Genomic DNA, 25,164 nt, shown 5'->3' with positions numbered 1-25,164 from the left:
ATATTGTAAGCTGATGAAATAATCCAAAGATATAGGTGGTAAATCAGGGTTTGAAAATTAAGGGGCTTCAATACGAGTGAATGACATTTTCCACAACTAATAAAGCTGTTGGTGCAATTATTATCTTTTCTTATTGACCTCCAACAGCGTAAGCATCGGTCAATGCGTGAATCACGACCTACATAGCGACTAACTATTCTTCCTTTTCTGAGACAATATTATGAAAATTTATTCTTGATCTAGTGTTTATTAGTGATTAGTTATGCACTGTTTTGATCGATCCATAGGTCCGTTCGTTTGTTCATTTAATCTTTATTCGTTACTTTCACACTACGTCTGGAAATCTAGTCCATTGCTTTCATATAATTTCAAAATATAAAACAAGATTTAAGGAAGGACAGGAAGTACTCGAAATGACAATGACGTGACGTGTATTAATTATACCCGAACCTTTCAATCAGTTGCAATTTTAATAATTCGAACAATTATTCACTGAAATAATTTGCTTACGAATCGCTTCCACGCCCGTCCACACAGTCTCCAGCCAATTCAATGTTGTACCAGAATGACCCTATACTCAATAGTGTACTACGTGTACGAGTTTCTTCGTTCCGTCCTCAAAATTATATGTTAACTGGAATCATTATAGTAAGCTTTTGGAACACAAATCATCCGCAGCCTGCGACAGCCTGTGTCTGCATATCGTCTATCTATCAATGAAGAATTTACCCTGCCAGGAATATCTGAGTGAAACATGTAGCAAGTCGAACGCGTGTCGTTCAAGTCGGTTTATTAATGTCACAAAACAGAAATGACATAAAGGAAACTTTTGATTTAGGGAATTTTTTTTGTCTTCGTGAAAGGACTGGGAAATAGTAGATAATAAAGTAAAGCAGTTCAGGTTGCGATGTTGTGCAATCGAAATGATGAGAACAAATAAAGTGAAAATATACAGTGAAAAGAAAAATTCACCAACAACCTCAGTACTAACTTCCATTCACTTTTGATCGCATGTTATCCGAATTCTAGCACAGTTATAAAAGCTACAATTGCACAATGTAGTCTGATTAATAGATTAGGCCCACCGCATACTCACAACTACCAAACTTAATTCAGGCTACATACTCTAACAATATTTCGAGAAGTCACTTGGTGAGGGACCCGACCCATAAAAGCTCCTATCAAGCGAGTAAGCTGTATAAATACGTGCATTGTATAAAAAGTATTTCAGAGTTATTGTGTAACAAGAAGAAAGTAAAACACCAACTAATCACCTCTTCTAGATCAAACCGCTACCTAAGGCACCGAAACATGAAGAAAACGAGCGAAATATTGTCTTGAAGGTAAAGGTTTGCCCAATAAGTAAGTCTTAGCACAGTGAGTTGAATCTAACCAGCATGCTATCGACTATGTTAGTACAACGCCAAATTTCTAAACTACCAGTGAGTCAATAAATAAAAAGAGTGATTGTGATCGATCCGTTGGTATATAGTTATTTATAAAGCATTTATGTATGCAATGTTTAGGTCTACATCATTCAATTTCATACTCACAAACGTAAAGGGGATAGGACATACGATCTTAGCTGTATCACGCGTGGATTGCCAACGATGCGACTTGCACGAGGAAAATAACTACGTACTCGCAGTTAGCCGTATTGGGATGACACCATTTTCTATTCTCACTCCTACTCCAAATCTTTAAACAATATTATAATTATAACGCACGCAAAACAAGACACGAATTAAAGGAAATGTACAAAGTGTTTGGGGTTGGGGACTGGAGTTCAACTAATTAGATAACTAGAAAGAGAGTTTGTGCTGTTAGATGATGTACCCTGAAGAAGCACTCTAAAATCGCGAAAAATTGTTAACACACTTCCCCTACCATTGTTTTTATCAATTCGTGAGACTACTGTAATAAAGGCCAGCTCATAAAATATCTGCTGAGCATCGACTAAAATGGGAACAGCAACAGCCATCGGATAAAAAAAAGATATATGACAACTAGAACGGTTTCATCAATTGGAATTTTACAGTCGAGATAATAGAAAATAGAACGCAAAATGAAGAAGTCGATCTGCTCCGCAAAGTTTAGTGATAGCTGAGTTGAGTCAACATCGGCTGAAAGAAATGATGGCATTTTAAAAACGCTGAAGCCCAGGCGATCAAACGATATATCAATATGCTATCTCAGTGACACGCTGTTCGGTAACTAGTAGGGGTGGTAGACATCTATACATATTTGTGTTTGGAGCATTGGCTGCTGAGCGCTGTGCGCAGAAAGTATCGAGCGTTGTAACGCCGCATGATGTCGCTGGTGTCATGCTAGAGATACATAGCCTGGGCACTGCGTACTTACCGCTTGCAGAGCGATGCTACTAGCCGCAAAAGTAGCGCTACCAGGCTGTGGAGAAGCAGCTGGTCCCATATACCCGCCAATCGCCGCCGCATCATGAGCCGCGGTTAAATGCGTCGCGCCCACTTGAGAATATAGATCCAACGCGCTTTGGCTGCCGTTGTATGTCGCCGCCCTCAAGGCCGCGGTCGGCGAAGCAGATGGGATTGATGTCGTAGGGTACGCAAGACCTACGCAACGAATGAAAAAAATTATTGGCGTATGTCTCCAAATAGCTGCGTCTCAAATATGACAGGTTGTACCGGCTGCGTTCAAGTCTCTCTTAACATCAGCCCCGGCGTGTACAAGATGGGGAATCTGTGTGGAGGCCTGCAGGCCGTCGATCCGAGTAGCCTGCTGTTGAACCGGTCCGGTTAAAAATGCTCCTCCCATCGTAGGTCCAAGACCGGTGGCTAGACGCGGAAGACCCGTGGCTGGATCCTGGATGGTGTACGTAAGTGCCCCCGTGAGTGGTGCCGCGGGATAATACGCTATTGGTGGGTTGGCCGCGATGCCTGTGTAGCGTGGCATTTGCTGAGGATATCCACCTGTATGGAACGGATTCAGTTGGGTTAGAGATGTTGCGGTACATGTCCACTTTGACAACCAGATGATTCTAGTTGTCTAAAAGAGCGAAATGCCGCTGACTGATCTAACTCTATTTGATATGAACGAATTTGAATTTGATACGAACTAAACTTGGTTTTGTTGTATTTCTTTCATATTCAGACTTCAATTCAATTTCCAAGTTTTTGCGAATTCAGTAAATCTAATTCTTCTCTAATTTGGAAAGATTGAGTAGCTATAATTAAAATTCTTATCTAATTAGGAAGAGATGACTATATTATTGTTGTCCAACTCAGCATGACTAAACTATAATACAGTGGTTCTCAACCTTTTTGGCTTCGCGGACCCCTTTTGGCCGTCAAGGACTCTCGCGGACTCCCTTAAGTTTTAGTTCAAATTTAGCTCTATTATGGTGCAACCTTTATATCTGTCTTGTGCAAATATGAACTGTAGGTTTGTGATGAATAGCAAAATAATGATTTTTCATGCAAATAACATCATACTATTTATGTATAAATTGGTAGATTTTTATTATTTCAAAGCTAATTTTGGTGCTGTATTTCTTGAAGTACGTGGTCGGGTCTTGAAAATCCGGATCTTCGTTTTGATATGAACGAGAAGTGCCGAAAACCATTTCCGCAAAAATAGATGGGGGCTAATGCAATATTAACGCATAACGCTTCCGACGATACTTTTGGTGTGATCGCAACATTTATGGCACCAAAATGAAGAAACATATATTTTATTAACATATCACTCCAGGATCCAGCGCAGGTACGGGCAACATACCGTGGGCCGGATTCGGATCGCGACGGGATTTTGACCGGCCCGCAGAGAGTTTCTGCCGTCAAGGTAAAATCCTAATCTAAAAGTATATAGACAAATTTTATGCGCCAAAGAATGGATCCAAGTTTGCCAACCTGAGAAAGACTGTCATGAAACTACTTGTTCTGTTCCGGTTTACATATATATTTACGCGCAAACATTTTCGACGATGGACAATGGTCAATGGAACACAACCAAGACAAAGCTGCATGCCAATATAACTAGTGATATGAATTTCAGGGTTGGAGCGTAATACTTTAATAGCAACGAAACACTCCTTGTTCATCAAAAAACAGCCTTGGCGATAGGGCATCCGCAATAAGAATGCGCCAAATCTGATAGCCGAGCTTTAGGAGCAGGTACATCATTGTCCGATTTATGACGGGTGTGAGCCAAAAATATTCGGGTTCATTTCAATATGAATATATTATTCAATTGTATATTGAAGTTCTGTACCTCCAAGAAGCTGTTCAAATAGTGGTTATGTATATCACAGGATAAAATGGATTTCGTGGCGAGGTTTCAATCCCTGCATTGGGACAAATTAGGGAAATAATCCGGAAATTTTCATTTCAAACGACTGTTCACTAATTTGATGAGACTGACAACTTCAAATCGATAAGGTTTCGCAGACATTACGAAGTCACCCTGATTGACGTTACTATCTCCATACTTTTATTTTTTCCACAAACCCCAACAAAACGTCTCGAAACAGCAATATGTTTGTATCAACAGGTTAATGGAAAATTGGCAATGAAAATGAATTTCCACACTACGATAGTTCATTTCGGACGATTATTACAATGATATGAGTCATGAGGTTTTAGCAGTTGTTGTGCAAAACTGCCTCATGCTTTCCCAAATAAAAAAATTAGAACATCAACCATACTAAAAATTTAGAGGTCTCGCGGACCCGCTGAAATTGCTTCGCGGACCCCCGGTTGAGAACCGCTGCTATAATAAGTGCCAGTCGAACGTGTAACTACAAACTAGTATTGACGGTGCAAGACCTTCCCATTTTCAATTTAGGGCTGATAGCATTGCCGCGCCTCTGTGATAGTTAAACATCCCAACGAATCACAAAGTAACTTCAGTATTCAATAATGTTTTGCTCATGTTCAGATGTACCCATCGTTATCTGCTTTTACCGACAATTCTTATCGTTATAGTGGCACAATAATGCTATGACCTGTGATTCACGGCTCAGTCGGGAATAGCGAAAATACTACCATCAAAGACTTAGGTATCACTCAGTAGCAGGGTCTCCAAATATTTTCACAAAGTGCCTGAACGTGATGTAACAGTGGCCAATCGCGATCATTCGCAGGATTTTAGTTTCTTTTCAAATCCGTTTGACTTTATCATTGCGGGATAAAGGCATAATATAATAAGAATTTAGGCCTCTTTATATCCAACTAAACACCCACTTCGGCTAGAATAACAATACACTACTAGACTCGTTGGTTGATGGTTCACGCTGTCCGAATTAGATACGTAAACAGAATGGACGACAGAGGAATAGAGATACCGAGAGTTGACGTTTTAACTTGAATATGACCTATGCGCACATTGCGCAGTTGCGCACAGTACGAATTTACAGGGGCGCTTTTCAATGACTGTAACCAATATTCGCAGACATCGCAGAGCTAGTGACAAATGTCATTCGGATGAAATAAATTCCACATTCTTACCAAGATACATCACTGTCGCAGGGTCAAGCATTTGGAATTGCCGCGGTGCCCTCACGGCCGGTCGCTGCGGCATCATTACCTCCTTCGGCTGTGCCTTTTTGCATTCGACCTGGATTAGATTTAATACGAAAAATTCAAATATCGGCGGGAAATATGATATTTTCCCGAATTGAAACGCACCATCTTTTTCTTTATTTCATGAAAGTGAATGCTACATGCTTTCTCCACGGCATCTTCATCTTCGAACGTTACGAATCCGAAACCTGCGTAAAATATACATGCTTGTCAGGCTAGAATATATCATTTTCAATTTTTACAGACAGGGAAGAATCATATAGGAAGTGCGATATTTGTCACGTATATGCGATTTTCTCGTGGCTGTGTTTCTTCGATAATGCGAAAATCCGTTTTAGTCGTGCAATTCCGTTAAATCGTTAATGGGAAACCATAGTAACGGTACTCATGGGGACCACTCATTTAAACAGCCTGGATCAGTCAAGTATTTCGCAGAACTCCTGTGTCAACACGCCACTCTAAATAGCCTCGCGAGATCTTTGAAAACGAAAAGCCCTATTCATATTTCAAGTCCTATTTTCCCCATTGAATCATTATACACTGTCGGTCACAACGATTTACGAGATTGCGAGAGAGCCCTCAACCGACACTACACAAGAACGGGGCGCAAATACTTTGTGTCGAGCATTGGAAGTTACTGAGGCCAGGCGAGCAAATTTGTAATGAAGTATCGGACACAATAGAACTTGGTGTGAAGAGACTGATTTATCATTCCGATTTGATGTCGGCCTGCACCGTATACAACGTTTGCCGATTGGCTAAGATCACCTTACTCGACACAAGGTGGGCACTGGGCACGCAATTCCCATCATCCGCATACTGTGAGGCAATATAATCCGTTATCGATTGTTAGGTGGATTCTGTCGGCTGAATTAGCACAATAGAATTGCCGCAATACGACAATCTCCTTTGTGTGGCGAGCTGTAACATGCCTCCATTCGCGAAGAATTTATTGTGTTAGGATATTGTTTGTTCTGCGATGGCCGTTATTGCCAACTTTCGTGAAGACACATCGCTTGAAAATGGCTGTTATCCAAATATACTCCATCTATTTACCCTGTAGCATCACAATTGTACGATGGTAGCTATGACAAATCATGAATTATATTATGCTTCGCTACGTACGCCTATAGCATGTATCAACTAATATCAAAAGGAATCGTATACACACGCCTACATCAAACATGATCTATGATTGACTATCGACCATATTACAAAGCTTTCCGTGAAACAGGAACCGGACACAAAATTATACGTACCCCGTGTCAACTGCTGTCTACGTTTTCGGTTCAATCTAAGCTTGCTACAGATTTCACAGCAAATTTCTATCACGTGGGTATTAAAGTATCTATTCCAGAAATTGAATAAGTGCTTGTGTAGAATCTACTCATGCTATCACTCTATGGTTTACTGCAAAGATTTACCATCCGTTTCGTTCTTCGGAGGACCTTCTTTCGCGGCTCAATGGCATGAAGGCTGGTCAACAAAAATAACACCAAATGGGGCGTGGTTTGATTGCATTTAGGAACCGCCGGATGTAGAGAATTGGTTAAAATGATTATATTGCGGACTGCTTGCTTTTCAAAAGAAATCGGTCTGCATAGCATTCCTATCCAATCGCACGTGGCGCGTTTATCGCCCATTTATAAATAAAGGCCGAACGAATATTGCGAACACCTTCCCGTGTCGCTACAACGCACTTGAATACTTTTCATACGAAATTCGTTGAATTGTGCACCGCCGAAGCGTGACTGAAAATCGATAGGCTATATGAGAACGCTATAAGTTGATAGGTCCCCTTCAGGCACCGGCTTACAAAACATGTATAATTGAGCTCGCCGGAACGTGGCAAATGACAACGAAGCCTTCCATGGTGTGTGCAAAAAATGGTACATGTGTTGCGTGGAAATAACTTACCTCGGTGGCGGTGCGTGACTTTGTCGAACATCAGCATGGCATCTTCCACCTAGAGGTATGCATTGGATAAGTATACAATACATGGCTTTAAGTAAATGGCCTCTAGTACATGTATACAGCATGGTAAAACGTCGATTGGTGGGTAAACTTCACAGGTTGCTGGCATATAATTCACACCATTGCGCTGATCGATACGTTCATGAAATAAAGTCAGCCAATAGCCGGTGCAATCGCATGTTTCCGACTGACTTTGGCAAACAAAAAGCGCATGAACAAATTCCGCCACACCCTCGTTGTCGTAACTGCGTATTTACCCACTTTACGAAAACTGTGCCGACGTGAGTCGTGCCGGTTTCCATTCATCGATCTATGTTTCTAATAGTGCGTGCGTCCGCGCAAAAGCTTTTGCGACGTAAACTAGTTTTTTTGTATTTTGGTTTGCAGTGTCGCTCAACTCGGCACACCGTGACGAAAAAGCGGCTCGAAGTTGGGCCGTCTAGTTTTTAAACGTGCAAGGTGAAGTGCTGTATTTGCCGTGTCGGTATGCAGTCACAAATTCTCGCGAAAATCTCGTTATAACGTTTACAATCGATAGATAAGACCGGGTGCATATTAAATGTTTCATAGTAAACATAATGATAATACCTTCCCAAACGCTGAGAAATGCGCCCGCAAATCGTCTGCGACTGTGTCCGAAGATAGACCGCCAACAAATACTTTCTTTGTCCTTGTAACCATCTTAATTAAATAGTTGCAGTGGTGAGTTGGAGGTTTGATATTCAACTCTCATGGCATATGCGTCACCAACCATACATCGACACTATCACTTATCAATTATGCGTAATTATATCCTCACCACTCGCTCACGAGTAGCCTACATTTTCTAGTCATCGTCTTACTATCACATCGCCCCTAGCACAACGATAGTTCCTTGGACTTGATTAACGCTAACTGAATTTTCGTATATTCGCGATGCGTGTCATTTCGGCGACGCGAAGTTGAGATGCAAGACAGAAAACTTCGCATTACGTCCAACATGTAACTATTATTTTTCCTAATCACGCCGCAGCTTCAATAGCATGGAGAGGAAGTATTCGAATATAATTAACGCCAATTATGTCGACTGAAAATCGGCGATAAGTTTTCTCGACAAATTACACGAGCAAGGCTCGCGTATTCGTTAAGAACAGGGCACGAGAACGCACCAATGACCCATCGAATGCTTCCAACTACATCCAGCCTGTGGGGCACAAATGGGGCGTTCCGGCTTCAAACGATGCAGCCGTTTTGCAAAGTACATCACATATATACGCCGCCTTCCAACTGAAAATCTGAAACCTTGAACGTTAATCGATGCGCTTCCCACACTAATTTAACGAATAAGCTAACGTCGATGGATAAACATTAAACATACCATTCTTCAATTGCAAATTATTGAATTGAGCTCCGTTATGTCAAGCGACTTTGCTTTTGCCTCAAGCAGGATCTCCAGTGAATGTAAATGAATTTATTGTATCTGTGTACAAGCTACTATATGCTACTCTACTATATATCTATGTTACTAAAGTTCGTAAGACACAGTTTTAGGGATCCTGAATTAATAAAATATCCCTCGACCAGCTCTAAAACGTCATCAGGCACAGTATCGCGTAGAATAAGGTCAGTTGACCACAAAATACCGGTCTCGTCACTGGAATTATCGGTATCAGTTTTTGGATATTCTGCGGCAAATAGAACGACCTACGTGGTACAAAAATTCTGCTGTCCCCTGCGTGTTTGTCGTCGCTAAAGTCGTTGGATTAGCTAAAGCGCTCGACCGACAATAAACTGCGGAACCGCCATCCACGTACTTTACTTTCAAAGCTCTGATGAACACACCTATTTGTGAGCCAGAAGTGCCGTGAAGTACTTTTCACAAAAGACCCGGCGTGGCAATTGAAAGGACCTCACTAGCTCTATTGTGCGTCGAAGGTTTCAACAGACGCGTCAATGGCTAAATTCTATTTGGCGAGGAAAGTAATATACCTTTGTTTAGCAAAACAGGATATGAAATAAAGGGTCTCGCGGTCACATCTCTCATACCTGACGCTCAAGAACATTATAGTGGACGTCATCTACATTGCGACCCACAAACTAATCTCACCGTCACTATTTCTACGAAATGAATTACAAGGCGTCGGAATTACAACAACTGCTATGAGTATACAACACATTATGCGCATATCTTTTTTATATTCTGATTGTAATATGCTTCGAAACGTACATGTAGTGGCACGGGGAACGCCCTGATATATCTATTTATTCAAAGGACCATATTTCAGCTATTTCAAGCACCAACGTTCTTCATTGCGATGCCGATCTACTGTGTTTCACCGTTCAGGCGTATCTGCACTCTCTCCGTAGTAATTTCGCCTGATAATTCATTTCTCAATGTGACTATTAAGCAACCGTTTTAACGGTCATGTCCTCCGACATTCCGGATACACGGGAGAACTTGAAGTGGGGAAACTTGATTCAACAAATGCGGCGTTAAACAACCCGGCTTTTGCGTTCTGTTCTCGTAAGCTTACCTGCCTTTGTTTGTCATTAACGACATCTTCTAAAGTACATATTTGACATCAAACCTTACGCGACAGCTTACGACTCACCAGTCTTCAGATAACGGTCTCTCGCGACCGGTCGGGTTACATTTAAAGACAACTTGCGTTCTTCAGAATAATGAGGACTTACTTCCCCATTGTTCATATTGGCATGATGTAGGATTGTCTTATGTTTTGAACGAATTTCTACCGATAAATCGAACGAATCTCATCAAACAATCACGCGCTAGACTGCCTAAATGGAGTCGCCTCCAAGCTTTGTATTGTAAATCTGCAATCGTACGAAAACGTTCCACGTTTTTCGTATACGCGTCACTGACGTAGTAGAGGATTACGTTCACACGATACTCTCCCCATTGTGGTGAATTTCAGTCAAGTCGTGCAAGCATGTTGTTCTGCGTTCACCGATATATGGGGAGGCCTATGCCCTACAATCGGTAGAATAAAACTTGTCATTTCACAAATCCCCGGGTCGTAGTGACAAGGGCTGTGCAAAATCGACTACCTGAGTGATTTCAATCCGAGTCGAATATCATAACTTCGAGTCGAGTAATCGAGTGCCTCCTGTATTACGTCATAACAGGAACGACTTACAGAGTTCAGATGCTGCCTTTTATGTGCCACAAGGAACATAATGCCCGTTATCAAAAACGTCATCAGAGCTATTTCATTGCGCTGTGTGCAATTCTGCACCTATCTAACTGTGCAAATATGCATGAAGAAACTATTGAGAAACTATTGACGGCGTCGAGATACGATTCCTGCGTCACAGGTCAAAGGTTTCACTGGCGACATGATTTGAAGCAGGTGTGCCGTGATCTTCACGTTGTCGCGTAAGCAGGGTATACGCATGAGGTTTGAACTTCACTTTCGCTCGACATTAGCGCTATATTTTCTGATGCGTAGGCTATGTATACCAGCGCGTGCTGTTCCGTATATTTATAAAATTTCAGTCTTTTTCACTCTCTTTTCAGCTAGTCTACAGGTCAATCCACCTAGATTTGTTGTAAATCCGGGACTGCCCTGCAAATATTAACTCACCCACTGATTTAACAGTCTGAATTTTATCACTTTTATGATACGTAGCGCCACAAATATACCCATCTTGAAATTCGTGAGAGGTTATGATGAATATCTTATACGGCACATTGCATTGAGTTCATCAACCCGCCGTACTATTCATGTAAGTAGATTTACGAATGTTTTGCTTTTTCCGCCGTGCACTGCACACGTTAAACGAAACGTCAATAATATAGCTGTAAATTGTGGTACGGCAAGGGGAATCAGTTATATAGTATAGGAAGTGTTGGTTTTGGTTAATGGTGAGAGTTGTTTCATCCGATCAAAAGTCGGGATTGATGCGAGCACAAAGTCGGAAAAACGTCGAAAATCATTAAATACGGTCATAATGCAAACCCTAATTAGACGCCATAACGACGATAACATACCGCTGTTTGAAATACAAAAGACCCGCGCGCCCCAGCTCACTGAAATAGCCTAGATCAGTAGCAAACTTGCATCATTGAGTTTTAGTTAAAATCAGGAAAGGGCAAATATTATTCTCAATCTGCAACGCTCATTCCAATATCAATATCAGAAATAATTGATCCTAGTAACTGACCGAATCATACTCGATACATCCGTTTTACTATCAATTAATCCCTTATTGAAAGTCAATTCTAGGACACACCCAAAACAGGGATCATCAAAAAGTATAGTGCCGATTTATTGAATTCAACGAGTCGATTCAATCGCAGACATGAATACGATAGAGCATGACAGGGCGGGGATTTTACGCCCAATGCACCAACAAAGGCTCTTGGCAAGTAAAAGCTGATTTACCCTTGACAGTCGGAGACTTTGATCTCTTCGAATGTTTTGAAGTTCAAGTGAAACCATGAACAATGAACTGTATAATATGTATATAGTATAATACACAGGTGCAATATTACGGCACAATTTGCACCATCGTAGGAGCTGCGATTTATCGCAAACTTACACAAAATCCGGATGATACGAGCAAACAAAGTTGTGTGTAACGAAGAGAAATTGTTCGTCGTGTAGTTGAGCAAGAAAGCTCTCTGATGCCATTGGTGGCGATGTTATTCTCGTGGTTTCAGATCCATTTTTCTTCCAGTTGCTCGTTCATTTATGTGATTCAATCAGAAGCGGTCAAAGTAGTCAATAAAACTACTCAAATAGAAGTAGAAGTAGCGACGCAAAATCTACTCCAGTACGAGTAGAAGTACGTGTTTTAAAAGCATCATAAAACTATATGAAGTAGAAGTAGAATTGACTGACTTTAAATCTACTCAACTAAGTAAGTAGTTGTTAAAACGATCGTAATTCGTTTGCATGGACTGTCAAAAGCTGCAAATTGAGCAATGCGGAAGGTGTAGACTGTAGAGAGCTTGATTCATATTGATACATCGCAGGAGGTATTTTTTGACAGCATAATCGTTCGTCCGCATCATGTGATGCAAATAATAGTATTTATATGGAAATGCGATACTTATCCTTTGTTTACTCGTACACTCCGTCTTAGAACATATCATAGCATGGCACCCTCTCCCATATTATAAGGCCCATAGTTTAGTCGAAGAGCAATACGGAGAAGTTGTATCGGATACGGTGTTAACACTTTGATTTGAGCGATTAGTCTACGTTAATAAAAACTATATCAGATCGTAAAAATGTCATATAGTGCAGCTATATTTTCAGAAAATAGAGGCATTACTACACTTGCTTTTATACTTCATCATGCATGATCTCCAGAAAAAAAGAACTGAAACTGATTAGAATTGAAAGAGAAATACCAATACTACTTCCAAAAATCGGAAAATATATTTTATGTCTTTTGTCCAGAAAGTTTCAACGGTGTTCTGCTAAAACAGGTCTAACGCACGAAAAAGTCAGAGTCCGCACTTTCCCAGATTAAATAGTATATTCAATTGTATATTGAAGTTCTGTGCCTCCAAGAAGCTCTTTTCCAGATTAGGACACACGCCATGGGCTGCTAGATTACGATATGATAGGTAATTGATAGATTGCGAAACGGTAGTTTCAAACATATGGGCCATATATACTATGATGAAATATTTCATATGGGCGACAATGCCGCGTGAACGGAACCACACAACCCGCTACCTACAGTGTATTCACCGATACTTTCGTGAAAACATATTTGTCACTCCATAGATGTACTGTGCGCGAAGCGCCACGAAAATTCTGGTCTTTACGTAAATTTTATCAATAAATGTTGGTACTCCACGAAAACAGCCCCAAAATTCGTCAGGCTATCTTTCTGATTAAAGGATTACACTACTTCTACTTGACAAACTGAAAATAGCGAGAAGTAAGTAAGTAGATCACAAATTTTTAGGAAGTAGAAGTAAAAGTAACGGAAATCAGATTTACTTGAGCAAGTACCGCGAGTAGTGGAAAACTACCTGAGTACTTCGAAAAAGTAGAAGTACTTCGTTACTGACCACCTCTGGATTCAATGCGTTATTTGTACATAGTCTGGACTAGTAATTAGGAAGAATAGTATGTAACGTGGCATTATTATGTTGATTGTAGTGTTATTGAGTTCACTGTTCTAACATGTTGCGACTATACTGCCTTTTAATCGGGATGAATTTAGTTAGCCATTAGATTACTGTAAACTCATGGTTTATATTGACATGGCCGCAAGGGGAGACTTGGACAGATGATTACAAGGTAGGTAGGGGTTCGACTAAGTTCCAACCAAAATATGGAAAATGCGTTTTTTCGTCGTTTGACTAGAAAAAGACTAAAGGTACACTGAACACTGTTCAGTGAACAGTGAACATTGAACAATGCTGCAAATACCAGTGTGAATGGATCAGGTAAACTTACACTCACTTTTGGTTTCTTGCTTTTCGGTACGGCGACCTTGGGGTCAATCTAAAATTGGAAACATCAAGTAAAACACAAAATGGCCTGAACGCTTCAGATAAGATTCAATAGTTTCATATCCAAATTCTGGTATGAATTTGAGGGATATCAAAATCCAAATTCGCGACAGACCCCGCACCGTTCCTTAATCCAAGTCTCAAACTCATTCAAAAAGTGTATGAGAATATCCAAATCAAGCCCCAATGTTCTAATCCGTTTCGTAATTCAACAACTTTCTGAATTTCTGATCTCCAAAAGGACGTAAGTTGTTGCCACAATGGGTATATCTCTACAGAAGGTGGAAAAATTATTTCTCTATTGACACTATCGTATAGCAAGTACGATTTTCTCCTTGTTTTCACTCACAATTTTCTGGTCCAATCCATGCGGATTGCTCTCTAGTACCTTTTCGACACTTTTGGGATCTTGAAATGTGACGAATCCGAACCCTCTGTGATACGGCGAAAAAACAACACGTCTGGAAGTTGTCACCACGATATTAGCGAGCGCCAATGGTATAGTATATTATTACGCTTTTGAACATGATAAATTATAGAAAGATACCTGAAAACGACTTCCGATCGAAGTTCAGTGCGGAGGGTTGCATTTAAGACAAATAGTTGTTCAAAAATCTTATTAAAAACAAGTTTGTGTTTTTTTAAAGTGTAAAATTATGCCATAAGTGTGTAAATACTTTCCAAAATCATGTTATATGAGCCTACGGATCTTTACCGCCCGATATAGCCGACTAATACGATATGGGATTGGGATATGGGATCATTGGTACGGAATGCATGCTCTGATGCTGATGACCGCCGACCGTATAAATGCTGCATGACGATGTAGTCCTAGTAAAAGATATTTTTGATCCGTATATGACAGGCGTCGGAAACCTATTTCGTCAAAGGAGCTATGTTAACCCAATATTTTCAATTGTCAATGTCAATTCATTATGACGTCACAATTGACTATTCGTGACATCATTGATTGAAAATAAAAATAATAAACTTGTTTTAAACAAGGGCCATGTTTTAAACATGTTAGTTTTAAATTGATTTTTTGTTTTAAACACAACCCTAGCAGTGCGTGAGCATCGTGAAATGGTTGCAGTTTTTATTAGGGTAAAGTCGACTACTGACATATTTCGCTGGAATAGCTGTATAATGAAATTTCAAGGTCTGAGTTTATTTCGTACGTTACCCAATTTATGGGCGTTCAGCGACTATATCAGGAGACTATTATCCTCATGCTCATAGCGTTACGATGGCTAAATTATGAAGTCTTGTAAGCATTTTTCAAGTCTGCGGTCGGATCTTGCAGATCTACTAATGCACTGCCCATTGCGTTATCGGACAATAGCCTATGTCGAAAAGAAAAATACTCCATTCGTTATCTCAATGGGCTATATTGAGGTGAGAGTCATAACTGACTGTTGGCTGTTGGTCAACGGACACGGCTTATACATATAGGCCTACCCTACTGTGCATATGATATTGATCATGGATCTCTATTTTACACCATCATTTTACACCATCGGTATGTTTCAAACATAAGAAAGCATGGCGATGTCTCTTGATTAAACCCTACCCTATTGGATTTATAGCGTATAGCTTTCCAAGCGAACGCATGTGGAAGCTATATCGTATCACGATAACCATAAAATCAATTCGTGCAGTCGTACAATGAGATTTTTTACTGAATTACAAGATGCATGCACTGCACGTACGTGGCAAACAAACCTTGAGGACGTAGTAACAGGATCTTTCATCACCACGGATTCTGACACTTCGCCGTATTTGGCGAAATATTCTTTCAATCCTTCTGCGAATATAGGTTGCGATGATAATTATATTTGAAAAAAAAATCCGAAAACTTTTACCTGCCGTTGTTTGCAAGTTTAACCCGCCGACGAACATCTTGCTGAAAGGAAATGAAGAAAACTTACAATACGGCCGGCGGTGTTCGTAATTATATAACAACCAACAACAACAAAAAAACGAAATTTGGGATGAGTTATGGCAGACTAAGGTGTATCAACCTGTTCTGACATAATTTGAATCGACCATCATATGTGTTGGGCGATGATAGAGGATTTTACTTCATTGTAAAGCCATTTTACTCCAAGCACCGGGTGATCTACTGGCCAACACGGATAGGCCTACAAAACGTTTTACCCTGGCTCTGATGTATCCGCGCTTGCGCTGGTGTTCGCGGTAGCCCCAGGTTCCATTTTTATGGATTTCTCTGTAGAAATAAGACACCGATGAAAGAAATACCGCTCTTCACGATGATATCTGTAGATTTGAAAAGCTATTTTTCGACACATGGAATCCGTCTGTCAAGCTCTATTTTCAACTAAGGTTGTTGCTTCACCTCATATTCTATCGCGTGTTCTGTTACCACGGCACATTCTATTTTCTTAGGTGCATAGTAGGCCTGATTCATATCATATTACAGTTGTTAAAGTTCAGTTACATATATACTCACGTGTTCAAATAGTCACGCGAGGTCACTGACGACGACTTTGATTTCTAATATACGACTTTGCTGCTATCTAAAACCACCGAATAATGCTATCCTACTACGTTTCTGGATATTAAAGTATAGTTTACTTAATTATGCATTCATTTTATGCGTTTCTTGCTTTTCGCAACAAATCGATTTCGTATCAGCGCACCCTCGCCTACGCACACTCATGTAGACCTCCTCAAAGTCCTCATTTTACATGGAGGTCATCTGCAATTCATCTTCATCTTCTCCCAAATCTGATATTGTAAAACTCGTGGCCACGTTAACATTGTGTAGATAGGGAACAGGATCTCCGTGTTTGTACAACACCCTTGAATGGATCGTTAAGTAGCAATTGACGGCGAAAGAGAGACACCGAGTACTTAAAATTACACAGAGACTCGCAGTTTTCGACGGAACACCAGTGGCGTTTGTATTGAATATAAAAATTGGATCCGTGAAGTACGATAGCATATATAATTTGGGAACGCTTACATCATGAACGATACTCGATATGCGGAAGACTCATGACTCTGGCAGGGCAGTCAATGTTATTAACCTGCGTGTTGCGAAGTCAGTTGATATTGGTCACTTCAAATACGTACACAAAATCATCGGTAATACTATAGACATTTGGATGCTGTCGTGCCAATAAAATGATGTCAAAATCCACCATTGTCGAGGACGAAACTCGCTCCCACCGTAGCGTGTGACAGATACATAGAACGGTATTTAATCATAGAAGTGTCCGTTCGAAAATTAGTCGAGGACTATGAAGAAAATATGATTGATATTTTTACGAGACACGTCTCGTACACGGTTCGTACAAGCCATATCGGTAGTTAGTAATGAGATTGTTTGGGAATCAGAGCAATTAATATATCAAGTCGATCCATGTATACGCGCAGTGTATATTAGAAACGAAAACACAAATTGCTTCAGCTGAGAATTGGAATCGATAAAATCCCGAGTTGTGAGTTTCTTCAAATTGTGAAGAACCAGCAACAAGACACCAAAGCCTTCTTTCCGAAGCATCCGTTGCATCTTCGGGTCGATGGGAAATCATTGTTATCCAACCGATTGCATATTGGTGATACATGAGCATGATCCGATACTCTTTCTTCTTAAAATCACCCCGAATAATGCAAATATATTCATTTTCTGACAGGCATCCACGGTGTCTCCCACCAGTTACAGTCTGGGCGTATTGACGAACGTTCAACTTACATTTGTTAGCTGACTTAAGATCCGACTGCGTTGACTTTTTCAGTGCTTCGCATGCGCCCCCTCACTTCTTGCGCAAATTTTCTGAAATCGTTCTCAAGCTCATCGAACGAGACTTTCTCCTTTCGTATTACGTTTGATTTCCGCTTTTTTATTCGCACGCGACTGGAATTCTGCGACTCAGATTGAGGGCCTGGTTTTTCCACATCATTGGCATCGTTGGAAGCGACCTTGGCCTTTGATTCGCCATCTTTCGGCTCGATCAGAATATCCAGTCTGCTTGATACTTTGCCGACCCACGATTCATTTCGCGACAGTTGGCTCTGCCGAGGCGACGTTTGACCGGGCGACTTGTCCTTGGATTCCGATGTGTCACGTTCGATTTTTGCATTCGCGTCCTGACACGACACTTTGTTACTGCTGCCGTGTAGCTGCTGGTTGCTGGACATGCTGACTTTGTCGAGAGTGTCAGCCAGTTCATTGATATCGCTCATAATTCGTTCGAACGACATCGCTTCTTGCAATGCGGGACTGCTAACGAGCATCGGCGATTGGGGATCTTTACATGGAACGAATGACGAATTTCTTCTGCGAATCTTACGCTTGATATGTCGCTTGGAATTCTTATCGAATTTCCCGGTTGATTCCGATCGACTCATGGTGCTCTCTAGGTTCGATTGCAGCGCCCTCATAGGACCTTTGTTTCTGGTACTTTCCTTGGAACGCTGCCTGCTTGTGCGCATTTGTATATTATAGTCACCAGACGGCGGTCGGAATTCTGATATCTTAACCGGAATACTCCGTTTTGATATTGGTTCTGTAGCTGCAGCTTGGTATTCTTCGCCTGCGTCGTCTACTTTGTCGGAGAAATCAGACGGGGAAGAGTCGTTCCGCGATTTCAGCCGGTTACTTTGAAACGCATATCCTTCTGAATCAGTGTCGCTTCTCGTCTCCCAGTCATTGGATGCGTCCGTGAACTCGGGATGGCTTCCACGCCGAATGTGGCGACGCCGCCTGCCCCCAGCTTGTCGCAGCCCTCTGTGGCGTTTGTTAGTGGGTTTTCGAGGTGGAGTCGGGGTGACAAGAGAAGTGATTGATAACGTCGAAGGATCGCGAGGCGTATATAGTCGCTTTCCGCGATAGAATGATATAATATCGTCGGGTGAATTGGCTGTGGGATTTTGTCGGCTTCCTGACGGCGGTACAGTAGCGTTCAAGATGTCGTATCCTTGACTTGACACAGTGGCTTCTGTGGACGCTACTTTCTCGGAGCTTTGTTCGTTGTGCGATGTATCATACGAATTGTGACTTGTTTTCCCGGGCCGATCTGGCCCCGGCGGACTAGGTGTCATTATCTCTTGTGAGTCGTGGCTGTACCCTGATTTTCTTCTGATTCCGAGCAAACTTTCAAGGGAGCCGGCGAGCCGACGAAAAAACGACCTCACACGTTTTCCTTTAGTTGGTCTCGGCGTTCCGGCGCTATATTGAAGTTGATCGGTGTAATTTTCCATGATCTGACTTCCCGCGTCGTAACTTGCGTGTTTTTCTTTCCCGCTTGGTGTGTCGTGCTTCAACAAGAATGATGGGTGTCTCGATGAACGTGATTGATGGATAACGTTATCAAACGATAATGTGCGCGTAAGTCGTAATTTACTTTTGATGGACGTCTGTTTAGCGTCTTGCGGTGCCTGCGCGGGTTGAGTCTGGTGAGACTGGATAGCGATCTGCTGAACTTTTATTGACTTTGTTTTAGTCATCATCTCATCAGGTTCGAGTTGGTTGTCCGATATTTCTTTCTTTTTGCTGGACTGCCTTCGTATCGACCGACCATTGCCTTTGTCTGGTTGATTCGTGGTATTTTCGATCGAAAAGGTCAGGTCGATGTTGAAGTTATCGTATTCATACGATGCGCGATCTTCATGATCGGAACCTGAAAGCAACAATAACTCCCATGAGAAAGGGTGGAAGAAGTAAGCCTAATACGGTATGGTAACGAATGAATGAAATGTAATTGCAAAGGTGGTAACTAGCTGGCACGCATGTTTGTGGTGAAAAGGAAATAAAATGCTGATCCGTGTGAATAGCCTCCTGTTTGTTCAATGCGATCTGCCAAAATTATAATATATCTTGCGTCAAATTAGTAAGCGTCCAACCAATGTAGCTTATGTGTATATAGCTCAAGGGCTGTATAATACACTTGCTTGGTTGGTGATCGATGAGTTCAGTGAGGTAGATCAGGGCTGGGCAAGCTACTGCAAACGACTTTTCTGTGGCCCTCGAGGACATTTTTACGTAATATTTCGCTTCGCAAAATATTTGGAAGAAAGAAAAAAATTCACCTTCGATGAGATTTTATTCTTCTTCCAAATGTCAGAACGACGTATGACAATAAGCACAATTTGTGGCTCGATCGTTGCTCAGTACCAATTTATTGTTTTGAAAGACAAATCGTTTTCCGGATTGCAGTTGCAAAGCCAATTCTAAAGTCAATTCTTGAATTCATTTTGTGCTTGGTTTTATGGATCAATGATAATAATGAAATTGCTCCCACCAGGGCCTAAAAATTTCGTAGGTCCCGCTTCCACGTATCACAATAAATTGAAAATAAATTGAACGAGTCGATTTTGCGAGACTCACAGAATTTATAAGTGGCGCGGCAGTGTAAATTCCCCTTGCTTGTTGGGTTTTATTTAAACCAAAAATAAAACACACTTCCTTAAAACAAGGCCCTTGTTTAAAACACGTTATTTAATGTTTTTTCTATGCCATGACGTCACGCATATTCAACTGTGACGTCATATGGGATTGATATTCACAATTGAAAACAGAGGGTAAATATAGCTCCTTTGACGAAATAGGCTTCCAACCCCTGTCATATTCGGACCAAAATTATCTTTAACCAGGACCCAGGGGACTACATCGTCTTGAATACTAGTCAGCCTTCAGGATCTCCGGACCTCGACCTAACATATCGATCTCGCCTCCCGCCACATGCCACGTTATTTTGTCGCTTGCCTTTTATATTCTCTGATTTATTTTTCACTCATTGTGCATGCCTCTTCTCTACTTCGCCTAGGCCACGTTGGGTGTCTGCTTGATCTCAAAAACTAGCCTACTCCAAGTCGTTTCGGCATCTTCCTATCTTTTCATTGTATCGCAGTTCGTGTGGTGTTTTGAATTGATGAAAATATTAATAAACTGATACTGCAGCATTTTTACTGTCGGCGGTCATCACCATCAGAACATTCATTTCTTACGAATGATCTATATGTACGTAGCCTACTATAGCTGTTGAACCGACTATTCCGAGAGTTCCAACCATCATATCGTATACGTCCGCTATATCGGGTGGTAGGTAATCGTCGTCCGTAGGTCCATACGACATATTTTTGGAACGTAATTACACAATTATGGCCTAATTATACAACTTAGAAAATAACACAATTTTTTGTACAATAACACAATGTTTTAAACAACCACGTGTTTTAAATGCAACACTAGGCCTACTTGCTTGGCAGGTTGCAACCACTAATTATTCGCTCAAGACACATACCCTTACAATAAATAGATGATACATTATACAAAATGCTTTGCTTGACAGACGTAGCCTACATGCCAAAAATCAACTTTTGTGACAGGAGAATAACTTCTAAGCATCTGTCAACGAGACCTGTCCGTCACCTACCATCACTTGCGTCACTGCTTCTGCTCGACAGTCTTGCAGGCTTCGAGTTACTATCCACTCTGGGCTTCCTCGTGATCGCGCGGTGCATCGTCCCAGAATTTCCCCTTTTCAACTCCATTTGTATTCCCATCTCAGTCATCACTCACAATTCCTTTTCCCGGCGCTAATCCTGCATTGCCTCTTCTATAACGACTTCGATGGCAGAAGATTAAGACAACGAATCCTGCAATCGCTTTATATCCAAAACGTGACTATTTCCGAACGTAACGCCGAACAGCCGTCTCATCTAATCTAATCACCGCAAAATCAAATTTTTGAGACATAACAACAGCGCTACATTAGTAAAAGATGACGCGTAGTAACCGGAACCTCTGGCATTCGTCGCAAACAATTGATACGCTTCCACACTCGGAAATCCCTCCATTGTTTTCGAACTCTGAAAGTATGAATAGACTTATGATACACACCCCTATTCAGCGATTAGGTGAAAATCTACAAGGAATACATCGATGATTCTGTATACTTCAAACCGCTACCTACTATACATCGCAATAATACGCCAACGTGAATTCCACAGATTTTTCACCACGCCTGCACGGATTTCAAAAATTCCTCCAACAATGAGACACCTTTTCTTCGCACGCCGGGGAGGCAAGCCAGACAATGGACAACGTTACAAAACACATTGATAATATTGACGTGTATCTTTAATTGAAAAATTAGGAGACGCAATTGTAGCAGCAACAACATTAATCACAGAGAGGAAATACTTCCATATATGGAATCAACACTTTTTCTCAAAGTCGGCCCAAGAGGTTCGCCTTTCGGGTTCCGGCAAAACACTCCAGTTCGGAGAAGGCTCGTTGGAGAGCCAATTGAAATCGTCGACCTTGTCCCAGTTATTTATCCCGTTCCGCAGTCCGGAAGAGATCAAATCCGCTTCGTAACTTGCGTAGGTCCAATTATATGGCGCGAAACGCAGACCTTCGCTGTCTTCGATAATCGCTCTGCTGGTGACGTGCAAGTAGAAGTCGGTGTCGTTGGTTTCGTGAATACGAAGCTGCTGACAGCCGTTGACTATGCGCGATGATTTGCATCTGAATAGAAGCCAATCAGGTCAAAGTAGTCAGCGATGGTACACAAGTATAGGTGACGTCATAAATTTATTCTCCAGTACAAGTAGAAGTAGAGATTCCTACGGCTCATCAAAACTACTTCACATAAAATGGTGGTGCGAAAACTAATCATATAAGTAGTTTAAAAAGTAGATATTGTCTAATGAGTAGGGCAAGTTTTTGTTGCAGTTGAATCCGTGGAAAGTTGCATTTATTCATTTATTTTCGAAAAAAGTTGCTGAAGTTGCATTTTGACCACATTTTGCTCGGTTGACTAAATAAAAAGGTCAATTTTCCGGCACAGCTCCCGAAATACCCGTAAAAGCGTTACTTCGGCGCTGATTTACGGTGTTTCAGTCGAATTTGGCCGTGTATTTCACCAAAATCGAAAATACTTTCATGAAAAATCGAAAAAGTTGCATGAAAAATGTTGACAAAAGTTGCACTATAAGATTCCTTCAAACAGCTTAAAACAGCATTCTACATATCTTACGAGTATTTAGGAAGCTGCCGGAAGCTGTAAAAAAAAGTTGCAAAAACTTGCCCTACTAATGAGGTGAAAACTTCTTAAATTACACAGTGCATCTTCGCGGCTAACGCAATAACCCTACTAATAAGTGCAATTTTCGAAAATAAATTCAATCACAGTGACGATTTCGCCTCCTTGTGATGACAATTCAGCTCACAAAGGTGATCCATACATACGCAAAACTATTTTCTACATTAGTTTTTTCAGTATAAGAAGTGGTATTGTTTCAAAAAACTCTGTGTCAAGTGATGCCAGTATCGAGTAGCGTATACAGAAATTTGCAGAATATTTCGAAGTTGTTTCAAGTAGAAGTAGAATAATATTGGTTTGAAAGGTTACTTCAATACTTTTGATAAGATGATCTGGACGAATACTTATCGGTTGAACGCAGACAACTTCCAAATTTGTAAGATTTTCCGGGACTAATGTAGAATAACTATGGGAGACCCAAAATGATGTCAAGCGTCACTGAAATCAGTGATGTTACATTCTACTTGACAAAATTCAAAAAGTACCTGTTGAACTGCAAGTAGCAAAAAAAAACACCGCCATCAAGTAGTTTAGACCTAAAACATGTAGGGGTAATTTTCAAGGATATATGACGCCAAGTTCTCGCTGTGACATTAGAAACTCGGTAGGACCAGAGCTGCGATGCAAATCTCAACAACATCACCAACAGCGCTTTTGCAGATACTCACTTTTCTACAAATACAGACCCGGACACCGGTCCACAAAGTACCGTGCAATTTTGGATATCGCTGATGTGAACTGTGCCGGGATGACCTTGCAGCATCACAACACAGTTCTGTAATTTAGATAGTGATACGTCATTGCCATCAAGTTCTTTCTTAGCAATGCAAATGGTTTCTTCATTCTTTGAAGAAACTTGACATTGACTTAAAAGCTTGTTAACATGAGTTGCTGCTTCATTTTTTACGACAGGAGCGGGCGCATCTGAAATTTCAATCCAAAGGATAAGAAATCTGCCAATAATACTATATTTCGAATAGTCTAAACGTGATTCATCACTCACTAATCAACTAGGCCTTGTCAGTTGTAAAACAAATTCAACTAGAGCTCTAGGCTTGAAACATGTAAGACGATATGCCTATACTAATATTTGTGTAGGATGGAATACAATGGAGAATCAAATTAATAGGGTGTGATGTGAGTTTCATCCGTTCCAGAAAAATAATGCAATAAAACAAAACTACTATGAGAAAAGTGTAATGTATTCTAGAGTGATTTAACACAATTCCAAAATATCTCACCTTTCGCAACCTCTGCCACTTTCTTTTTTGATTTGAAAGCAAACTTCTTCCTCGGTTGTAAAGTTTCTTTCTTCGACAAGATATCAACCTCTAACTCGATTAAAGTCTTTTGCGCTCGTCCAAGTTGATACGACCGAAGAAACACAGTGGAGTCGTTTAAAAATTTACGCAATTTCTCGTAATTTACTGACAGTTTTTCCAGGTAGTCCGAAACCAGAGCTCTGTCAGGATTTGACGAGAATTGGTCGTCGTCCAACATTTTTCGAAGTGAATCACACCCTTCCTTGAAATTTTGAATGAAGTACTCATACGTTTCCAGTTTTGAAGCCCTCTCTACATCTTCATTTTTCTTTGCGTTCAGAACCGCACGTTCTTCTTTACGCTTTTCCAACTGAGCGGTGATGGACCGTGCCTTCCTCTCTTGCTCATCGACAGGCTGGTTCATATCGGTGACTCGCTTGATATATATGCTTTTCGCAAAATCTCCTTTTATCGAGTTCTGAGTGATCAAATTATGCTGCTAGAGATCAAGTAAGTGTTTGAAAGTAGTAAATATCTCAATGCATCCTCACACATCCATTGCGTTGTTCATAGCTGCATTAAATATCGTTACCGGTAGCGAACAGTGTAAAAAATTTCCACTTCACTGAGCTAGGGAGGTAAACAGAAACACTATGAAGTGCGTAGCTAATTTTGATCAGCTGATTCCAATGATACATACCATTGACAGATTCCTACTGTAAAACATCAAGCAAATGTGATATTATACGTATTAATATTTCAAACTAACACCGGCAATTGATGTCAAACTTATATTAGCAATCACCAAGGGTACCACATCT

General features: G+C 40.9%; 3 protein-coding genes across 8 annotated transcripts; all 3 read right to left on the bottom strand.

Annotated features, from left to right (window-relative positions):
• Nucleotides 1-773: 773 nt before the first annotated feature.
• LOC145433374 (RNA-binding protein Musashi homolog 1-like) lies at nt 774-16,636 on the bottom strand. 5 transcript variants are annotated; one of them, XM_080310459.1, is made up of 13 exons: nt 16,478-16,636; nt 16,165-16,234; nt 15,870-15,910; nt 15,736-15,811; nt 14,357-14,474; nt 13,952-13,999; nt 8,118-8,210; nt 7,473-7,521; nt 5,661-5,743; nt 5,481-5,589; nt 2,661-2,945; nt 2,362-2,588; nt 774-2,123 (listed from the first exon to the last, which is right to left on the bottom strand). In XM_080310459.1, exons 2-13 carry the CDS (start codon nt 16,218-16,220, stop codon nt 2,094-2,096), a joined length of 1,215 nt encoding a protein of 404 aa, XP_080166585.1. In that variant the 5' UTR covers nt 16,221-16,234; nt 16,478-16,636; the 3' UTR covers nt 774-2,093. The 5 variants fall into 5 exon arrangements, with proteins under 5 accessions (XP_080166585.1, XP_080166584.1, XP_080166586.1 ...); XM_080310458.1 differs by having other exon boundaries at nt 14,357-14,468; nt 15,730-15,811; nt 16,478-16,635; XM_080310460.1 differs by having other exon boundaries at nt 13,958-13,999; nt 14,357-14,468; nt 15,730-15,811; nt 16,478-16,635.
• A 269-nt stretch (nt 16,637-16,905) lies between these two features.
• LOC145433372 (uncharacterized) lies at nt 16,906-21,953 on the bottom strand. 2 transcript variants are annotated; one of them, XM_080310455.1, is made up of 2 exons: nt 21,408-21,953; nt 16,906-19,652 (listed from the first exon to the last, which is right to left on the bottom strand). In XM_080310455.1, exons 1-2 carry the CDS (start codon nt 21,544-21,546, stop codon nt 17,740-17,742), a joined length of 2,052 nt encoding a protein of 683 aa, XP_080166581.1. In that variant the 5' UTR covers nt 21,547-21,953; the 3' UTR covers nt 16,906-17,739. The 2 variants fall into 2 exon arrangements, with proteins under 2 accessions (XP_080166581.1, XP_080166582.1); XM_080310456.1 differs by lacking the exon at nt 21,408-21,953 and adding an exon at nt 20,062-21,391.
• Nucleotides 21,954-22,096: 143 nt separating this feature from the next.
• LOC145433375 (tubulin-specific chaperone C-like) lies at nt 22,097-25,048 on the bottom strand. Its single transcript, XM_080310463.1, has 3 exons — nt 24,323-25,048; nt 23,750-24,005; nt 22,097-22,504 (listed from the first exon to the last, which is right to left on the bottom strand). The coding sequence occupies exons 1-3, from the start codon at nt 24,765-24,767 to the stop codon at nt 22,192-22,194; spliced, it is 1,014 nt and encodes a 337-aa protein (XP_080166589.1). The 5' UTR covers nt 24,768-25,048; the 3' UTR covers nt 22,097-22,191.
• Between the last annotated feature and the right edge of the window lie 116 nt (nt 25,049-25,164).

The sequence above is a fragment of the Botryllus schlosseri genome, chromosome 2, assembly GCF_051294905.1.
Source record: "Botryllus schlosseri isolate E-star chromosome 2, Bs_hap1, whole genome shotgun sequence".
In the NCBI taxonomy this organism is placed as follows: Eukaryota; Metazoa; Chordata; class Ascidiacea; order Stolidobranchia; family Styelidae; genus Botryllus; species Botryllus schlosseri.
The sequence above is the reverse complement of the archived record's forward strand: the minus strand, read 5'-3'. Positions and strand labels throughout refer to the sequence as shown.